The following is a 15,249-nucleotide window of genomic DNA, read 5'->3' as shown; positions in this document are numbered from 1 at the left end:
AAGGTTTTAAAAATGGGTTCAATAATTTATAACATTTTATTATTTTCCTGCTTTATCAATGTGGTTCAGTATATTTTGGCCCTTCTAAGTACTGCTATCAACCATCTGTTGTAAATAATTATGCAAATTAAACTTTTTGAAGAAAACAGCATGGACGTGTTTGAGCGCTTTATTTGTTTTGTGAGAGTGTTCAGCAGCTGCACAACCAAGAAGACGAGTCAGGAGGGATTTCAGCTTAAAGGCAAAGTTATTAATGGAGACTCGCTGATATTTATCCTCTGATTTGCCTCTGTGAAGGTTTATAGAATAATAAAAGGAAAGACGCTTGTGAAGAGGCAACACAAGTGGAGTTTCTTATAACAATATCTGATCCCAAAAATAACAGTGATTAACATAAATCAAGTGGTCTAATTTGTATTTAATAGAGCAGTTCAAACTGCATTTCAAAAGATTATTCCATCCATCATCTATACCGCTTATCCTGTTCAGGGTCGCGGGGGGCTTGAGCTTATCCCAGCTGTCATTGGATGAGAAGCGGGGTACACCCTGGACTGATCGCCAGTCAATCACAGGGCTGACACATAGAGACAGACAACCTTTCACACTCACACCTACGGGGAATTTAGAGCCACCAATGAACCTAACGAGCATGTCTTGGATGAACGGACGGATGGATGGATAGATGTACTTTATTGATTCCAAAGTGGGAAATTGTGATGTTACACCAGCAGGTAAACAACGGGAAGAAGCCAGAGTACCTCACCCACTACGTCCGAACTGGGATTCGAACCAGGAACCTTCTAGCTGTGAGGCGACAGCGCTAACCACTGCACCACTTATTAACTGTTTATGTTGTTTTTTAAAATTCTGTTGTTGTTTTTCTTACTATTTTTAGATTTTCCCTTTTTATTGCCCATTAAAATATCACATAATTAATAACTTTGTAGTTTAATTTATGTATTTATAGTTTAATAAATCAAATGTATGCTATGTAATTCATGCACTGCACTTCCAGATTTTCAAATAAATAGTTTTGATAAATGATATTTCATCTGTGTGAACTATAAAGTGTAAATTTGCCCTAAAAGGTGCAACAAAGCTATCTTGAGAGTGAATGAGCTGTCAGTGTGAAGCAGCTCTGAGGGATTAATAGTGTGACATCATCATCAGGGCTCGGCTGAAGATATCAGAAACAAACAACTTCCTCGTCCATCCCATCATCTGTGTCTTCTTCACTCGAAATCCTCTTTGACTGGAAACAGAACACACAGGACGGCTTTCATTAAAGAAGTGGTCTTTATTACAGCAAAGAAGCCAAACATTACAGACAAGAATAATTATGAACCATGAATATCATTTCTATACTCAGACTGGCCTCTCATCAGGACACTTGTTCATTCACTACTCCTCAGGGCCGTCACTTCAGATTTATTAAGGAGGAATTACGAGCATCTTAGCAGGATTATCTCCTGAGTTTTTTCCCTAAAGTGTGTCGTTAAGAAGGTCTTTAAGTCTTTGACTGCTTCACTTTCTCTCTGCATGCTTTAGAGAAGGCCATCATCGTGTTATAGTCTCTGAATTTCCTCTCCCTTCTTTCAGAAATCTGAAGGACGAAACCGAAAATTAATGTTCCACCAACAGAATAAATGTCTGCAGTCGGTGAAACTATAAAGGTTTTTAAACAATATCTGTCAAAATTTGAAGCTGAATCCTGCAGGAGTACAATCTCTGACTTCTTTTTGTATCTACAACAGAACTAATGTTCTGACATTGCATCCACCATCTACACCTCTACTGCTCATCCAACAATAGAGCCTTTTAGAGCACTCATGATAGTCTATTTACAATAACATCCGTAACAGTAAACCTTGTTCCAACTGAGTGAAACCTCTGACTTTTTTATGTACAACATTTTTTTCTGAATCAGTTTGCGCACAACAGAAACACATCTGGTATCCGCTAAAGCCTCACAAAGAATTCATGAAGCGTTCGGATGAGTAAAACACACTGAATCATGGTTTCAAAACATTGATCGTCCATGAGAACGCGTTCAACAAAGCCCTGGTTTGCGATCTAAAATGCTGTTAAAATGCTGAAGGAAATTCAAATGATTAGGCACAATACATGGTTTTTTTTTATCTCACAGTCCTGCATGTTTCACTCACTAAGCCTGTTTGCATCACTGAGTCCATGTGTTTGTGTGTGTATTCAGGGATAATGGTGAGCAGGATATGAGGATGAGGATAAACAGCTCATCCCGACTAAGACGTTAAGAGGGATGGGAGCTATCATCCAAAATACTCGGTGCATAAAAACGCACTGATGTTCTACTGACCACAAACAGAGCAATGGGGCTTTTACACAAAGAAACCACGTTAACATCACAGAGAGTTTCATTAAGTGAAAACAAGACAATACTACTGCACCTAAATACTGAAAAACTACTTCTTACGCTTTAATATACAGCTTCTCTCAGGGCTCCTTAAACTCTTCTTCAGGGACACAAAAAGAGCGGATGTACCCTCTGACCTCTCGACCCATTAAGGGTTCTTCACAGACTGTATAAAAAGATGGACGACATGACAGCTCCCTAAAAGTGAAGCCAAACCCTCTCTGTCGCCCCCTGCTGACTGGCTGCAGTATAGGTCATAAAGCCCGGCTCCTCCATGTTAACAGATGGGACGTGGGTCAAACTATAAAATCAAAATACACGTCAAACATGGTTTCTGTCATTATAGTTAGTTCTTATCATGATGATTTACGTCCAAGTGTTTTTCTGACAAGTTTATTTTTAATTAGTTATTTAATGCTGTAAAAATGATGATTGAAAGCTCGGTTGACAAATTAGGCTCCTGCAGCCGATCTGTTACTGATTCCTGTTTTTGTTCAGTAATTTAAGTGTGTTTTGGTTAGCGGAAGTGGCTACGGTTGCTCCATCCGCCGACCTCTACTGCACAACTGTGGTTCCAAATGACGTCACCATCACAAGAAGGCAGCGCCTATCACTAGGCCTATTTTGGCAACACGTCTACCATCTAATCATACAGTCATTGCTCTCAGTACAGAGGGAACAGTACCACGGCCCATTTTGTGTCCCGACTCGCAGTTTAAGGAACGCTGCTGGTAGAGTAAACATGGAATGAAGAATGATTGTTCTTACAAGCAATGCAAGTAAACAAACAATAAATACAAACAATGTGCTTTATCCATATAGACATATTTACACAAAGTCTTTGGCTTATGAATAAACATCGGCTACAAAATAATATTAAAAAAAACAGAAAAAAAGGAAGGGAAAAGTGTCGGCCACCAGTGCACAAAACTAAAGACGCCTGGGGTCAGTTCACTTCCAATTCTATTCAAAGCATAATTCACCTGCTCATGAAAGATTCATTTATTATCAGTCTTTTCTAAGAGGCAGAAATTTCCTCTTACCCCTGAAATCTGATCGTACGTGAGTTTTAGAAGTAAAATATCTCATTTGTGAATTGGCTGAATTGAAAGTGCATTGGGCCCAGCCCTGAACACAAACATGATTACGCTAAATGTCACAATGTCAAACACAGGAGTTCAAGTTCGGGCTACAAAGACGACTTCAAAACTTCTAACCAGTAGATCAGAAATGATGCAAAACTAAAACAATCAGAGAAAACCGACTCTGCAGCGCGCAGTGACTGCAGAACACAGAAAACAATGATACATGTCACACGTTTGTACACATTTTAGTGAAAATCCTACACATTTTTTCAAGTTGCCACTTCATGATATAGTAAAAAAAAAAGTCTAATACTCGCCGTGTAAACTTTTGTTTTTCTAAATAACTTTTAGATTATTATCTATATGTTTAATCTTTTAACTGACAATCTGCTGTATGCAATCAAAGAAAAACGGGTTCAAAGTGGCTGTTAATAAGTACTGAAATACATGATGAAGCTCTGACTGAAACAGAAGGAAAAGTAAGATGAAGACGCGACTGATGCTCGCAGAAGAAAACAGAAGCATTCACAGAGTTTGGCCAGGCTGTGACGTTAAATTTCTTGTTCTAGTAAAAATAAAATCAGCTTCAAACATCAGCATGATGAGACGTCCAACACTGTGAAGTTACTCAGAAGTTAGCATGACAGCAAGAATGTGGGGCCACTGAAAACTTGCAGCTGTGGTTGCAGGTTGTGAGAGGGAGACATCTACAGGGCACGATGAGAACTGCAGCTGAATCAGCATGAGGCGCCCAGTCCGTGGGTGCTAAACATTTAAATGGGGGCCCGAAACATACAGGAGCCCGCTGGCACTCAAAAAGCTGTACAATAAGCGTAAAAGGAGTAAAAGGAGCAACATCTCCTCCCCTCTGCTGCACCCCCTGCAGCTCCTTCTGTTAAAGTCTGAAGTTTTCCCTTTTGTTTGGAGATTTAACAGCGCTGCACAAGGAGCCGCCCGTGCCGCTTGCAGGGACGTGAAATGGGTGCTACAGCACGGCCGCCACAGAGGGGAGCTGGGACCAAGCAAAGCAAAGGATCAAACACGCGGAGAGTGGAAAGATGTTCTGCTCCTCTTCACCTCCTCCTCTTCGCTGCTTGTTTAGGAGGACTCGATGAACTCCAGTGACAGGTCGTAGCAGAAGCGATACTGCTCCTGTAGACAAACACAGACAGATACACTCAGCTTATTATCTGCTATATGAAACTTCTATGTGTATTTTTGTGAAGGAAAATGTTAATACAGATCGAGATAAACTACCACTATTAAAAATGTTCTTCTGTCTAACTCACCGGAGTGTCCACCATGTTGGGTTTGCTGTTCCTCAACGTCTTCACAGCGTGGAAGACGTCAACCACACTCTGTCTCTTGGCCATCTCACACACAATGCTGCTGGCACAGAACACTCCACTACGCCCGCCTCCGTTTCTGTGCACACAGAGACAAGAATACAGAGATATGAGCCCAAAGTGCAGAGTTTGATATTTCAGTTGTAGTTTGACACCTCTCACAGCGATGATGGCGCTCATTCTGGCACAATCATCCTCTTTGTCACAGTGAGTGAGTCATCAACGCCCTTTCTGATTTTTGTCACTTGAACAAATGAGCTGATATTTGTCACTGAGTAACCAGGATGCTCTTTTGTTCCGCACTGAGCTGCTGATCGTTAAAAACGCACAAGAACAAGAGAGGAAAAAGTTTACATGACTGTGTAGTTTTAGTGTGTTCACTCACAGGCAGTGCACGATGGTTCTTCCCTCTCCCTCCTCTCCCTCACGCTGCCACTGGTCCACCTGCAGGATCAGTTTGAGGAAGGAGCGTTTGGAGGCGGGGACTTCTCTGTGCCCCGCCCACCCCAGGTACTGGAACTGACGGACCATCAGGTAGCCTTCCTGAGGCTGAAAGATCAAACAACACGCACATTTAGAGGAGCAGACTTCCTTTGACCAAAAACAATCAAGTTTATACTTCTGTTTCTTCTTTTTAAATCACACAGAAAGTAACTGAACTAATAAATTAACAACATTATATAAATGTACTAACCCTGGTGAGGTTGCAGACTCTGAACAGTCTACTGATGACATCACAGTCCATGGAGCAGGACATACATTCCACCTGGACCGGGCCGTAACGCAGCATGCCCTCCTCTGGCCAGTACTGAGGACAACCCTGAGCACAAACAGTTACAGGATTTAGATTCAGTTCATGTGAAGAATTCAATTTACAAAGGCAAGAGGAGCAGCGTTCGAAAGGACAAACAGCAAATATGAACTTAGTTATACATGTTTTATGCAAATATTAGCCTTTTAATACCAATTCACAGTGACTGCACTGTGCAGAACATTGACAGATAAAGATGATACCTGTATTAGCATCTGTTTTTGTGTGGACATCGTCCATGTTGTCCCTACTCCTGTCTTTTGTTTTGGTTATGATGTGGACATCAGATATCAGAGTTTTATTTTCCTCTCTTCATTGCTTACATTACATTTGTCTATGTTTAAGGGTATGTAGGTGGCTGTGGCTCAGTGGTCGAGTCAGTCGTCTCTAAATCAGAAGGTTGGGGGTTCGATAACTGACTGCTACAGACACATGTCAAAGTGTCCTTGGGCAAGACACTGAACCCCAAATTGCTCCTGAAGGCAGAGCCATGTGGTATGCATGCGCATAGATACTGAATGGAGATTGGCACTTAGGCCTCTGCCATAAGTGTGTGAATGTGTGTGTGAATGGGTGAATGTCACATGTAGTGTAAAGGCAGCTTTAAGTAGTCAGAAGTCTAGAAAGGCGCTATATAAGTACAGTCCATGTACCATTTTCCACTCTTCATTGCTAACATTACATTTGCCTATGTATAAGGGAGTGTAGAGTAGATGTATGAGAAGAAGAAGAAGAAGAAGAAGAAGATATACTTTGTTAATCCCTGAGAGGAAATTCAATGTTTTCAATCTGTTATTATTAGAAATATGTTAAAACAAACAGGCCCGATATACCCTCTTCCACAAACAGGACCCTATGGAGAACCTTTAATGGAAAGAAGTCGGAGTGAGGGAGCTGCACATGGACATGTGCCCCGAGCAGATGGGGAATTCAGTGCCTTGCTCAGGGAAAGGACCAGCCCAAATTCCACGCTTGGTCTGTCCTGGGACTTGAGCTGGCCACCCTCCGATTCCCAAGCCAAGTCCCTACAGACTGAGCTATTGTCTAAATACGACAACAGGTCTTTGACATAATGAAATAGCAAACACCAGAAAAGTGTCTCACCTGAGCTAGGTCAATTTCATTCAGCATCACCAAACTGGTGCATCCATAGTCGTAAACCAGACGCCAAAAGTCTTTGACAGTGTTTGGCAAAGGATGCTGGGTAACGATGAACGCAGCAGGCTGTCTGTAGCTCTGCAGGAAACAGATAACAGAATAAAAATGTCAGATCTATCATTCACAAAATGTTGTCACTTCTTTCAAATACTTTAATTTTTCTTTTTACATCCAGCAGTCTGACGTTTTATACACATCCTGAACACATCTTTGTTACCTAAACATTTTAATCCTTGTTTTTACAAAGTCTTTCTTTCTCTCTTTCTTTCATACACACACACACACACACACGCACACGCACACACACACACACACACACACACACACACACACACACACACACACACACACACACACACCACAACACACACAGTGGAGCAGAGTGGGAGAAATTGTTGGACAGCAAGCAACACAGGTGATGTTTGGTCACATGATCATGCAGTGGGCCTATTCAATGTAAGGACAATGAGCATGCATACATATAAAACTACACATCTACATCTGTATTTATGAGGCTCAGTTAACTTCAGTTTGAGTTTGTGTTAAAAATGTCTCTAACGGAATTTTTTCAAAATAAAAGACAAAATCACCAAAAAAGCTCTTTGGACATAGTGAACTGAACAGGAAGTGAACTGAGCCTGTCCTGAATGAAATGTGCAGCCACATGTGTGACATGGGTGTGAATGACTTTGGTGGGTTGTACTCATGAGGAGGATCTAATGTGAGGGGGGGTCAGGTTTAGGATTTAAGGGTGTAAATGGCTTTGCTAAACATGAACCCGGTGGCAGAAAGACACTGAAGCCATGAAACAAATCCAGTATTGGAGATTTGAAGTGAAATCCCGTTACCTGGAACTCCTCTGACAGCTTGGTTAGAGAGAGGCCAAAGGTAAGTAACTAAACTGAAAATATTGGACTGAAGCAGTATTTTTTTGTCCTCCAACAGCTTTGTTGGAGAGAAGCCAGGTTTTTTTTTCCACACCATGCATGTTACAGTTTGTGTTTCAAATGTTCTTATAAGCTCAAATACTTTATTTACCTCCCATCCCTTACTGTCTGTCCCTCTTTCTCATATATAACTCCTATGATGACAACCCTGCTATTCAGCATTTAATAGTCGCTATCCCTGAAAATTCCCTGATAACGTTATCTTACCTTAAATTTCTCCCTACTTAATGACTTTTGTTTTTAAGTCATGGTACATGGGCAGCATGTTGAGATAATGTTGCCAATGTAAACGATATCCTGCAACAACGAGGCGGTTAAATATTTGGTGGGAGGACAGAGAAGCTAGTGGTCTTCTCAGAACCTGGATTTGTCTCTAGCCTTCTGCTGCTAAACCACAAACACAGCATCACACAAACAGGGAGGGGAGTCTGTGTGTGCGAGTGTGTGTTGTCTGCAACATATTTGCATAAATATTTGAATGTATGTGTTCCTGTTAATCATCATTTGTGTATAACCTCTTAAAAGTGTGTATCATTTCCAGTTATGTGACTGCAGTTTGGGACATTAAATACATGTTTTTGTATTTTTCACATCATAAATTAAATGAACCATATTGACATGGCAGCCATTTTCCTCTGATGTCACAGCTTTATATCTTTTTTATTCAGTTGTATAACACAATGATACGGTAATGCTAACATTCTGCTACTTCCTAGCTAACAGTAATATTAGCTATAAAGTGGCTGAGTGTTTACACTAGCTGCTGTCTGAAAGCAGCTAAAGGTTATAAAAATGTAGTTTTACCATGATATTTGGCCTTCAGTTTATAATGCCAATAGAGTTCAGACTGAGCTAACAGTAATGAAAGCTACCTAACTGTTATGTAAGCTAGCTAAAAGTTGCCTTCAGTTTATTATGCCTTAGAGTCATCTGTTTAAATCCCTAACTAACAGTAAGGAAGTCTAGCTAACTGTTATGTTAGCTAGCTGAAAGGAATGTCAGGCAGGGATTTTATGAATGCTAATGTTAGCAGTTATGGCTTGGCTGTCAATAGCTAATGAGTTATCAAATATGTTGTGTTACCATGTATAACTGCTTTCAGTTTATTATACCTAAAGGTCTTCTGTTCAAGTTCCTAGCTAACAGTTAGGAGGGCTGGCTAACCATTATGTTGCTAGCTGAAAGAAATATCAAGCAGGAATTGTTTGAATGCTAATGTAAGCTGTTGTAACTTGGCTAGCTAGCTGAAAGGAATGTCAGCCAAGAATTGGTTGAACATTAGCTGTTGTGACGAGCTAATTAGCTAACTAAATGCATTATTTTACCTTGACGTACTGCCTGATTTTCACTATTGTCTTTTCATTTATATACCGATCATGAAGGGGTGAAATTATATGACTTCTTCAGATTATCTACATTCAAAGGATTTATAAACTGGAACAAAGCAGTACGATGTTATAAACAGCATTTTAGCTTCCTATCCTTAATGTAGTGTCAGAGGAAAATGGCCACCATGAGAATACGGTCAATTGTGTTAAAAGCAAAACATCAGTTTTAATATACACCGTGTGAAACGTCCCAAACTACTCTTGTGTAATGTGTTCAAAAAAAAACAACACACAAATAACAGTACTTTATTTGAATGTAAGTGTGTGGTGGACTTACATCCATCAGAGCAGCGTTGATGTAGTTGCTGCTCTCTCCGTCTATTGTGATGAGGAAGGGGAGGCATCTGTCAGGAGGAAGGCCATCCACAAAGCGGTTCTTATCTTGGTTTCTAGGCAACAATGCGATGCTGCAGTCTTCAGGCTGAGGCTGAGGAGTCACCGAGTTTAACGTCTACACAAAAAGACAGAGATGTACAACAAAGTTAGTGCATTAGCAGAGTTTTTTAGGTGCATTAAATACTCTTCCTTCCATTGCAAAGTCAGGAATCAAAGGTTGTTTCTGTCGTTTCAGAGCTGAGTCAAAAGGATGGAGTTAAATTTAGGGTTTCAAATTTAACAAAGGCCTGTAGTTCATAAAAAAGATGATCATTTCATGAATCATTTCACCAGAATGTGGCTTATTATAGATGCTGCCCAATCATTCAGAAGCTCAAAAACTCTGCCAGAAACTTTGTTGAAGCTATTTTAGTTTGCAAAACACTGAGCATATGGATGAACAGCAGAGAGGATTAAGCTGCAGGAGGGACTGAGACATCCTGATATTTATTTTGTGCTGTAAAAATATCAGCTTCTAAAAGTGATATGAATTCACACTGACCACAGCATCTGTTCTTCTTAATGAATAAATCTGACAAATAGATCGTGATTTACCTGGAACTCGTCCTTCAGATGTGACGAGTTGGTCTGTGAGTCGATGCGGATCAGCTCATAAAAAGCAGCTTTGAATTCGCAGACCGGTATGGCTGTTTCTCCACATAGACAAGCCTCTAGTATGGCATCGTGGATGAATATGTACTGCTCCTGTAGGCATAGAATTCAACACATGCATATTATCATATACAAACACTTCCTTCATTCACTACCAGATAAAAAACATTGTCAAACAAAGCAAACACACGCCTGTCACATGAAAGCTGTGACACCAAATGAGAGCGAGCATGCTGACGGTGTGAGCGAGTGATGACTGATGGAGATGGAGATGTGAATGAGATGAGATGACAGCTGTTGAGTTGACTTCACGTCTGAGTCACTGCAAACAGGAAGTTTTATTTTTGTATCTTTCAAGCAAATGACTGCAGCTTCAACTCAACGAAACAGACAAGAGAGTGAGTACGAGGCTGTTGTTGTGAATGGCTGTGACAGTGCTTTGTTATCTGATGGATGACATCAACTGTCGTTACACTACTACAGACTCACATTATGTAAACTTTACAATTTGCCCTCATGGTATTTTCATTGTTTTACAGTTTTTGTATGTTGTCCAAAAAATGTAACCTTTCTTTATTTTAATGCTTTAATAAAATTGTTCCTGAAAGTTTCATTATGAAATTATGATTATAACACAAACAAAAAGAACTTATGTAAGGTACTTATATCATAAAAATAACTCCTTTTGCCTTGCTGTATCTGTTGAAACATTTTCATATTGTAATGCTAAATGTAATGATTCATGACTAATAAACAAAAGCAGAGGAGCTGCAGATACATTAAGAAATACACAAAGTTCTTCTCAGCTTCTTCTTGATGTGTCTCATTGTCTTGTTATTTCTGGACGCCTTATAACTAAACGGATGTGCATAATTTACAGAGTTTGCAGTGCAACATGCAAAGCTGTCTCCCAAAGTGTAATTCTTGATCAGACCACTGGATGGAGCCAAAGTGAGATATTTGTAAACCCTTGTAAAAGTGTTTTTCCTTTTTCTTTTGAATGGATTTATACTTCAATCCCTCTCAATCATCACTTCTTTATCTGCACAGATCCAACCCTCTGCTAGTAGTTTTCTTCATTTGCTGAGGTTTCAGGAAGTTTCTGGGCATCAATGTTTTGGTCAGTGAGTGCATAGACCATAGATTGTATAAAAAGATGGACGACATGACAGCTTAAAAGTGAAGCTGAAACATTTCGAGCGCCCCCTGCTGACTGGCTGCAGTATAGGTCATAAAGCCCGCCTCCTCCATGTTATCAAACATCAAACATGGTTTCTGTCATTATAGCTAATTATCATGCTGATCTACATCCAATCGTTCATTTTTCTGACAAGTTTATTTTTAGTTATTTGATGCTGTAAAAAGGATGATTGACAGCTCTGTTGACAAATCCGGCTCCTGCAGCCGATCTGTTCCGGATTAGAAGAGACGTAACAAAAACAATCACTACAGTCATTGAAGTTTACATATCTGTGAATGTCTGCTTCAGACCAACACAAAGAAGCTGTTCTGCTCTTAAATAGGCCGATGGGTGGGATCTTTTCTGTTTTTTTCTGTCAGTTAAGTGTGCATTTTGGTTAGCGGAAGTTGCTACCCGCCGATCTCCATTGCGCAGTCTCTGGCTTCAAATGACGCCACCTTCACAAGATGGCAGGGCCTATCACGGGGGCTATTTTGGCCTCAATTTTGTACATTTAGAGCATACAGAGACGCGTCGTCCATCTTTATACAGTCATTGGTATGGACCCTTTGAATGTAATGTTAACAAACCGCAACTGAAAAAAAACCTACTCATTCTGCCTTTAAAGAAGTAGCAAGATTAATTCTGCCTTTTTGCAGGTCATACTAATACTCTTACAAAAAATATATGACATTAAATTCATTGTTCATTTGCATGTACGGTATATGTAGTGATATGACATTTTGATAGATAGATGACTTGATGTTCAGCCTGCACCATGTTGCCGGCTGAGTCTTACAGTGAGGTTAATTAAGTTCTAAGATGTGGATGCAGATGGAGGATGGGTAATGCAGTCACCTCAGTCTGTACCATGTTGATCCTCCTAGAGCGAAGCGCCTTCACACAGTTGTAGATGTCGACCACTCCTTCTCTCTCAGCCATGTCCAACATGATGTCGATGACGATGAAGCAGCCTGTGCGCCCTGCTCCAGCACTGCAGAGAGAAGCAGAGGTAAATCTTAAGTCCATGTTTAAGACAGATCAGTGAAGAGATTGTGACTGTGTGTAAATTCCAAGTGTGCGTATTAATCATATTGTGGAGTGTAAGAAGTATATAAAGGTGTGGATGTTTTTTAATACCTGCAGTGAACCACAATTGGTCCAGCAGAGGGTGGATTGGAGATTTTAACTCTACGGATGAAGGAAAGTAGTCCCGTGGCATGATATGGAACTCCGTGATCAGGCCAGCCTGTGAAGTGGAACTGCTTGACTTCACGCACCTCGTTGAAACCACGCTGAGTACAGAAAAACATCTTATCATTAGTTTATTAACATATACAAGAACAAATGTTACAGTACAGTAATACGGTAAATTTAGCTAAATATGAATGCAATGCAGAATGACACAGAGACAAACAAGGATGATATTACTCACCCTCTCCAGTGTAAATGTGCGAACCACATATTCAGCAAGAGGTTCAACCTCCACAAAGGTCACCTTGAAGTCTCCGTACACCTCTGCATCATCTGGCCAGTACTTATAGCACTTAACCTGTTCAGAATAACACGCAAGAGAGAATGCAATATAATGGTTATAATGAACTGTGTTCAAAGGCATGGATGAAGTGGCACATCAACATCTTACACAACAAAAAAAGTGTTTTAAATATGATTATATGACCCTGATTTTAAGGGTAACTTACCCTTCCAACCTCCACCAGATTGGTAACCATAACGATGCAGGCCGACTGCTCCTGCCACACCATCCTCCAGAAGTCATACACTGTCTCATGAACAGGACCTACACACAGATTCACAAGGACACGTCTGTGATCTAAGCACTTTGGATAATGAATATGATATATATTCTTTATAAGAGCATCTATGAAGCCTTTGTATTCTATCATTGCAGTATCTTACCCTGAGTAGCGATGTAGTGACTCGGTCTCTGGTAGCCCTGAAAACAACACAAAACCACAACAGCTCAGTGTGCAGAAAAAACTGAAGACCTCCACAGTGCAGCGTTACAACAGTCAAGCATAAACCTGAAGTGGGAGCATCTCCAAGTAGTTTATAGTAAAGTTGAATTAAATATTCTGATAATATAATGAATGTAAACGTGATGTTTTGGCAAAATGTGGGGCTGAACTGCATATTATTTGTAATAAAGAATGAGAAAGGTGGGCCATTTCGTTGACGATTAATCAGGATGAACCTTTACTCTTAATACTCGTACGTGACATAACTGAATTATCAAAATAAAGCTGCAAATGAAGCGCAAAATAAGGCTATAAGGGGCTAAAATCTGTCCTATAAAAATCACTGATTGGAGTTTCCTGATGGCAATAAAGACAAAACAGGTACTAGGTATAAGCAATGTGCAGCAAACAGACGGATGTAAGAAGGACTGTTGGGAGGGCAACATGGAGTCATGCAGCGGAGGCCCCAGCAACTCAAAACGTACGAACAACGTGACTCGATGCGCATACCGACCAGTGTAAGAATGGATGTAGAGGTGAAAAAGTGTAAAGGTTGAGGGGCGTGAATGAAAGAATCACAGTGATACTTACATCCCTGTACAGCCAAATCTATAGCCCAAGCCACAGGCAGAAAGAACGAGTGGAAGAAAGAAAGAAAGAAAGAAAGAAAGCACAACAATGTCAGTGAGTGTCAATCAGAAAAAGAAAAGTTGCATTGACATAATGGGAGTTTGAAAAGGACATGCAGAAAAAAACATGACTGAATAGAAAGGACACTTCCTGATGTCTTTGGACTTAAGACGTATCTCATTTAACTTTACATTCACTGGTAACTATCATGTTTACTCTGAGTAAACTCCAAATTATGTGGCAACTATCTATTATACTTGAGATTGTCTGGATACACCAGGGAGTGCCCACTCTATTCGTTCTCACTCTAGCTTAATGTGAGTGGAAACATGCATGTGATAATTTGAATGGCAGTTAATGATAATACAGAAGATAATGCTATAAGCATATTAGCATTTAAAAAGCAGAATGTGAGAGACCCGCATGCAGATGATTGTTGTGAATGTAAAAGCAGAGTGGAGAAGTGGAGATGGAAAAAGATGGATGTATGGATGGATACATGTGCATTAAATGGAGTTATGGAGTGATTGGTAAACAGACAAACAACAGAAAAAACAAGAGATGGGAGACCAAGAAACGAAGGACAGGAACTACATAAACTGGATGAAACGATGGACCAGAAGAAAGATAAATGGTCTTAAGGCTAATTGCAGGTGCTAAATAAAATCTTGTTACTGATGTTATTGCTTAGAGTAAGATAAGAAAATCGACACTACTCTCATGTGTGTACAATAAACATGAAGCTAGCACCAGCAGCCAGTTAGCTTAGCCTAGCTTAAAGACTAAAAGTAGGGAGAAACTGCTAGCCTTGCTCTCTCCAAAGGAAACAGTCTGCTGACAAACACCTTAGAATCTTACAAATTAAATGTGGTTAAAGTTAAAACACAGCATAAAAAAATGTGTAGTATTGTTGTTTGTTCTGTATGAGATCCTTTCTTAGCCTAGCTTGGTAGCTTCCTAAAGTGCCACTTTTACTTGATTCAATGAAACAACAAGATACAGTTGTTAATTACTGAGCATTAGAGTAGCTGGTAGGAAAATTTTGTTGCATTTGTACAGAGCCAGGCCAGCTGTTCACCCTTGTTTACTGTATCTTTATGCTAAGCAAAGCTAACCGGCTGTACCCGCTAGCTGTCTGAAGCTGCAAATTCAAAACACAGAGATAAAGATGGTCTTAATCTTCTCGTATAACTCTCTGGGAAAAAAACAATATTTCCCAAAATTCAAACTATTGATTCACTTAAAGTATGATTTAAAGAGAATCATAGTATATAAAAACAACAACATATCTTGTTGTACAGCTCTAAGCATTATATGGCTGATCTACTAAACAGGAAAGATGACTA

At 40.0% G+C, this 15,249-nt stretch overlaps 1 protein-coding gene across 1 annotated transcript in view; it reads right to left on the bottom strand.

Moving 5' to 3' along the window:
• Positions 1-1,277: 1,277 nt before the first annotated feature.
• ptprk (protein tyrosine phosphatase receptor type K) overlaps positions 1,278-15,249 on the bottom strand; it is a 135,739-nt gene continuing 121,767 nt past the window's right edge. Inside the window, exons 29-42 of the mRNA XM_069657296.1 lie at positions 13,865-13,882; positions 13,215-13,251; positions 12,998-13,095; positions 12,730-12,846; positions 12,435-12,589; positions 12,153-12,288; positions 10,058-10,207; positions 9,405-9,578; positions 7,641-7,658; positions 6,739-6,870; positions 5,518-5,643; positions 5,209-5,372; positions 4,767-4,902; positions 1,278-4,629 (exon numbers count right to left, since the gene is read on the bottom strand). Coding sequence (XP_069513397.1) covers positions 4,576-4,629; positions 4,767-4,902; positions 5,209-5,372; positions 5,518-5,643; positions 6,739-6,870; positions 7,641-7,658; positions 9,405-9,578; positions 10,058-10,207; positions 12,153-12,288; positions 12,435-12,589; positions 12,730-12,846; positions 12,998-13,095; positions 13,215-13,251; positions 13,865-13,882 — 1,515 coding nt within the window. The 3' untranslated portion in view covers positions 1,278-4,575. The remainder of the gene's footprint in view (positions 4,630-4,766; positions 4,903-5,208; positions 5,373-5,517; positions 5,644-6,738; positions 6,871-7,640; positions 7,659-9,404; positions 9,579-10,057; positions 10,208-12,152; positions 12,289-12,434; positions 12,590-12,729; positions 12,847-12,997; positions 13,096-13,214; positions 13,252-13,864; positions 13,883-15,249) is intronic.

This window comes from Semicossyphus pulcher, unplaced genomic scaffold (assembly GCF_022749685.1).
Source record: "Semicossyphus pulcher isolate SPU_LCO1_2020_fin unplaced genomic scaffold, fSemPul1.0.p SCAF_11, whole genome shotgun sequence".
In the NCBI taxonomy this organism is placed as follows: Eukaryota; Metazoa; Chordata; class Actinopteri; order Labriformes; family Labridae; genus Semicossyphus; species Semicossyphus pulcher.
This window is presented reverse-complemented; position numbering and strand designations above follow the sequence as displayed.